At 35.5% G+C, this 6,168-nt stretch overlaps 1 protein-coding gene across 1 annotated transcript; it reads right to left on the minus strand.

Annotated features, from left to right (window-relative positions):
* Positions 1-867: 867 nt before the first annotated feature.
* LOC133532698 (protein LLP homolog) lies at positions 868-1,403 on the minus strand. The gene has a single exon (XM_061871471.1). It carries the CDS (start codon positions 1,332-1,334, stop codon positions 903-905), a length of 432 nt encoding a protein of 143 aa, XP_061727455.1. The 5' UTR covers positions 1,335-1,403; the 3' UTR covers positions 868-902.
* Between the last annotated feature and the right edge of the window lie 4,765 nt (positions 1,404-6,168).

Raw genomic sequence — 6,168 nt, forward strand, 5'->3', positions numbered from 1 at the left:
CTCAGCTTACAAAATTTTCTGACAGTTGAAAAAGAAAGCGGAATTCGCTTTGGGATGCCTTGCCTATGAATAAGAGTAAATAAATTGATGCACTCCTATAATAAATATATACACTTTTTATTTTTGTAATTGCATAATGTTCACATAGTGGTATATTCTCTTCTTATATGAAATGGTCTGGTACCAAAAGGAATAGCAAGATTTAATGAATTTTCATTTTTTGTACTAGTACATCCTTTCATAATGTACCTATTCATTAATAAGCAGGTCCACACAAAATGAGCCTGCCTCGTGTATGTCCACGGGCACATCTACACAGAGAGAGCTGCTTCATGCGGCAATTTCCTCACGAGGCAGCTCGTTCAGTGTGGACCCACCTATTCATTAGGAATGCATGGTTAAATTGGTATGTATCTAATTTAACTTTATTGGCTGTAGATTTTTTTTCAAGCTAAACTAATTAATTTCTATAAGTCATTCAATTGCCTGTTAGAGTTAGACCAAGACAAGTCTGCAATGATTTTGATAGCACACACAGTGCAAGTGTTATTAAATGACATTTAAAACCTTGGTCTAACTCTACCTAGTTAGATTTTTTTTTTTAGTCTATTTTAAACTTAAAAGAGAATGCTATAATATGCTTTGTTGTTTTAATGCAAGCTATTAGAATAAAAAGTACTAGTACTGATTTTTGTGTTTACTTTTACATGATCTGTGCTTTTGTTATGGACAAAGCCCATTTATAGCAAAATAAGGCAAGAGAAATTATTAGGCGGTTACAATTCTCTAACTTGCGTATGATGTAAACATCAGACACAATCATAAAGAAATGGGAGTAATTCTGTGACAATAAATGAAACATTTACATTTAGAACTTAACTTTAATGCAATACCAATATTAACTAACGTCTACGTTTCTTTGCTCGTTTCTTCACGTTTTTCTTGCCGATTTTGTTTAGTTTAGCGATTTTCCTCTTATGCAGCCATACTGGGTACTGTCCATTTTGATCCTTAAGCGTCTTACTGTTGAAAACACGTTTCTTGCCATCCTCGCCTTCTACCTCTATTTTCTCGTCATCAGAACTCATCTCAACATCTTCAGGATCTGGTTCTGGCTCGGTAACTTTAGCTTTCTTCTTATTTTTTTTGTTTTTCACCTCGCCAGCATCCAAGAAAATAACTTGGTCGGATTCCATAACCTCACTTTCTTTGACCTTTTCTTCTTCTTTTATACCGAGCATTTTCTTTAGCCTGCTTAGTTCTTTAACAGCATAGCGCTCCCGTTTGATGGCGCGACATTTTCGCTTCCACCTGCTGCGGAGAGACTTCGCCATCTCGTTTATGGAATAAAAATATAAACAAACGTGGAGCACGAGCTCCCGTCAAAATTAGAAAGAACTTTTTTAAATTGACATTAGAGAATATTTTGTAAGCTGTTTGACTTCCTCTTAATAACGCTTCAATCTATGATTGGTATTTGATGTTAAATAATCATATTTTCTGTAAAAATGTGTATAATGAACTTCAATTTTCAAAATTATGGTAACCATATCGCATCTAAATAATGTTTTATTTATTAGTGTTTAATTAAACGAAGGCAACCGGTTTAATTATTTTCATCGTTATCCCAACCCTATGTGTCAAAGTGGCATCACGGAGTTTGACATTTGATTCGGAGTTTGCGTCCGACCGTCGAAAACGAAAACCAAAATCATTCATTTTCGGGTTCTCAGGAAAGCCAATCGCGTAATTGGAATCGTTCCAACATTTGTTTACGTTTGCTGCGATTAATCAGCACTTCGGCTAAGCCGGGTATTCCTTTGTTCTCGTCTGTGTTTTATTTTCGTGTACTCCAGTGATTCTTTGCATAAATATACTTTTTGGTTGTTAATAATGGGTTCTCTTCAAGCTGAAAGCGAGGAGAAGCAAGAGATGGATGACAGCGGCTGCATACAGGACGGTAAGTTCGTAAAACAATGTTTTCATCAAGTATAAACATCCATTGTTTTTGTGTGTTTATATGCTTTTGAAGCAACAAATTGAGATGTTTCGGCCATGACTTCGCCTTGATGTAAACATAGTGTTATTTTGATTTATTTCTTCAGAGTGGTTTAAGGTTTGAAATGTGGGGTTAAAAGTTTATAAAAATCTTTAATTTTTTTCTTTAATCTTTTAATTTCACTGAAAACGGAAATACTCCTCGTCAGTACTGTCATATAGTGTCTGTAGTAATTAATAGATCAATTTTCACCTTTTTGTAGCAGTTATTTTCGGTACTGTTATACAGGTGGGCAAATAAGAAGGATACATTTTGTAGTAAAATTTTAACTATATTAAGATCAAAAATTATTAAGTATTGTTTTAAAAATATATTATTCAGGGTTGGCAAATACATGCAGAACATGTCTGTCAAATATCCACCACTAAGAGCAGACAAATGTGAGCCCTTATCATCGCAATTTTCAGCATATTTGTGCATATTTTTGGCATTATCCTAGTAAATTTGTGCCAGACAGTAGATTTTGACTGTTTAAATTTCATCAGCTTGTGAGCAGTGACACGTAATTTTAGATGATCCCCACAGAAATAAGTCAGGAGCTGCAAAATCTGGAGAATTTGGGTGCCAATCACTGTTTCTCAATTTTAATTGAGCAAATAATGTGTGGTAAACAACACAAACATTTCAGAAAAGAAGTGCTTGCTGCTAGAGAAATACATTTGGCAGAAATTATCTTCACTATGTAATTGCCAACCCTGAATAATATATTTACGAGAAAATATTTTGTAATTTTTCTGCTTAATATAGTTAAAATTTGAAAACAAAGTATATACCCCTTATTTGGCCACCCTGTATTTAACCAAGTTACCATAACTGAGTTGCAATATAAAGCACATTTTTACTGTCATTTGTAAGTTGATTTTTACAGAAAATAATTAAAACCTGATGATGTGTGTTCTTTCCTGTTTTATGCTTCTTTTTGTACAATAAAGTGTTTTACTACTACTACTCTAAATATTTAGTTTTATTTACCAAAGTTGTTTTTCATAGTTGGTTTGATTGGTACACTAGTATATTGAAATAAATCAGAATTAGTAAATGCAACTCTGGTGAATATTACATAAGCATACAAACAACAATTACATAAAATGTCACATTTATAAGCTTAAAATACAGGTATTTATAAGCTGCCTGTGCATTCCTATATAATAGGGTAAATCAGACATAGAAAACAAATGTCAAAAATGTCAATTTACAATTGTCTGGGATGCTACATGCGTAGATACCCTGGCACCGTCTCATATTCCAGGCACCAAAGTTGACGCTGGTGCGGCCGCATCCTCGGCCGAAAGCCTCAAGCGTCGCAAGTATGTCAACCTCGGCAGTAGTTACATATTTGCGGCGTTTGGGGTTGAAACCCTAGGGCCGTGGGGGCCTAGCGCGCGCCGCCTCTATAGGGAGTTAGCAAAACGCCTCATAGAGGCTTCGGGTGACCAGAGGGCTGGCCTGTACTTCGCCCAGCGGATAAGCATTGCTACCCAGAGGGGCAATGCAGCCAGCCTTCTGGGCACCCTGCCAAGCGGTCTCGATCTGGGACAAATTTTTTATTTATAAGTTTTTAATTGTTTTTCCACCCGTTTGTATTAATAAATACTGTTTTAATTTACAAACCAACTTGTAACGAATGTTACTAATAAATATTTTCTTTTCTTTCTTAGTACAAATTAGGTACAAAAATATGGTATGCTTTTCATTTATTTTTATTTAGGTACACCCGCCATTCTGACTCTCACAGAGTTGGCCTAAGATAAAGCTGCATGTTGAATTTCTACAAAAATATGATGTTAGTAGACTTAACTGTGACATTTCTGCACTTCGTTTTTAAGTAAGAACACTAAGCAGGAAGAATTAGAATTGACGCGCCATTTCCTACTCTATTGCACCAGTTTTAAAAATACCGGTTTGTTTCGGTTTTCCTCCGAACTTTTATAAGAACGCGAACATATTAAGAACTTTATTGTAATCTATACCTGAATAAACCGGTTTATTCGGTGAGCGACGAAACGGTCTGCCGGCCTGGTGGTGTGCCACGTAAACATGGACACCGACATAGGAATAAACCGGTTTTTATTGCTCTAAACAGGTAAATTTTCCAAGAACTGTTCTCTTAAAAACCGGTTTAAAAATAACGGTTTTTCGACCGAAATCGAAATTAAACGGTTTTGCGCCAAGTACAATGATAACGGTTTGGAAATTTAACAGGTTTCTGAGCCTTGTTGTTGTCCCGCTCGCATAGTGGCATTATACGCGTGCGATGGAGATAGAAAATGGCGTGACAATATACGAAATCCTTCCGGCTTAGCATCTTTACTTTTTTCAACGGACTCTTGCAATAATCATAATGTGCTAAATTGATACACAATTTTTCGATAAAGTATTTTGCATTGATCTATCAGTTTCAATGGAAAATCTACCCATTCATAGTAGTTTTAAAAATGCATACAGATCAGCTGCGCATGTCTTTTTCCTAAAATAAGCTTATATTCCCCCAATTAAAAAGGTCCTATGTACCATTATATCAAGAGTTGCAGGTCAGAATACAACATGGAACATTCGACCCTATTACTTACATCGTAGGGTTTGAATTACGTCAACTGTCGCGCAGGTCGCGTTTGACGTCATGGTTGGGATTCAGAGTGAAGGGTTGGGACAGTATTTTGATTTCCTTGGATCCCCGCTAAACTTGCGACATAAGATATGTCAAGTCAAGTCAAGTCAAAATATTCTTTATTCAAATAGGCCTAGCAACAAGCACTTTTAAATCGTCAAATTTTACAAATATCATCTTAATCTAAATATCAGAGCAATTTATTGATGCAGTTATTATTGTTCTAAAAAAAACATTGAACTATTATAGATATGGTAAACTTAATAATAAGAATTTCACAAAAAGATCGTCAAACATCAAAATTGTATAAAAATACTAGTCTAGAACCTTTCTAGAATAAAATCTAAATGTCAAAAAATACGGTATATATATACATTGAATTATCAATTTCATCATTAATAACATAACACATTATGGCCAGCGCTCGGGTTTTTACCTTTTATCTAAATTCCTCAGAATATATACTTTTGTTTAAAAATTGTAAACTAAAAAAAGATCGATTGATTAAATTTATTGCAAGCTCTGTGGAGTTAACTGATCACCATCAAAATTAAAATAAATTGTAGATATCTGTGGCAAGCCGTAATCTTTCTTGCCAAATACCTATATAGGTATATTTGATTTTTATGAATGAAATATAAGTTATCGCGTAATATATATCCCCTGATAGCCCATTTAAAAATTGATTGATTGTATTTTGTAATGTGTCATATGGGTTGGTATACCTGAATAGTTTTTTTTAAGCTGGCCAAATTTCTTCTCGCTCGTTTGATTGCTGTTTAACTGAAACAACAAAATAAATGAAAATTAGACATGTCTTTGTGCTAGCAAAGTAACTTTTAGCGGTCTGTAATGTGAATAATTTAATGGCATTTGCCCATGATTAAAACGTATTTTTATTATTATTAATAAAGTAAAGTGTCCCACTAACCCCCCCCCCCCCCCCCCCATTTTTCTGAGTCTAACTCGTCTCGTGGTCTGCCAGATCCTTTTGAGCAGGGCTGCCGCCACTCTGTGCCACAGCTCTCTTGGCACGTATGAAAAACCAAGCCGACTTAACAATGTAGAAGAAGACAGTCCTCATCAGATTTATTGGAGCGGGCATGGTGCTTAATAATATCTGTACAATGAACATGCACTTTAACTGGATAATAGAGGCTGTGTACAGATATTTGTGAACCGTATGCAAATTGAAATGGAATCTAAATGCCTGGGCTGGACATTCGATCGATGTAGCTCCGGCGTGCAGTAACCTAGGTTACCTATCGGGGCTTTTGTGCTCCATTGATGCGTAGACATGCGCGTATAGACAACTAACGAAATTTCCTATTTCCTAAGTCATGGGTGTTTTCTATCCCCCTTATTCATAAACGTCTACTAAAGTTGACAAGCCGCTAATAATCGTTTGTCCCTTTCCGACGTATCGGTATGATGGAAAGGGACAACTTTAGTAGACGTTTATGAATAAGGGGGTAACCGGTAAGTCTTTAAGTACTTGTAT

This window comes from Cydia pomonella, chromosome 27 (assembly GCF_033807575.1).
Source record: "Cydia pomonella isolate Wapato2018A chromosome 27, ilCydPomo1, whole genome shotgun sequence".
Lineage (NCBI taxonomy): Eukaryota > Metazoa > Arthropoda > Insecta > Lepidoptera > Tortricidae > Cydia > Cydia pomonella.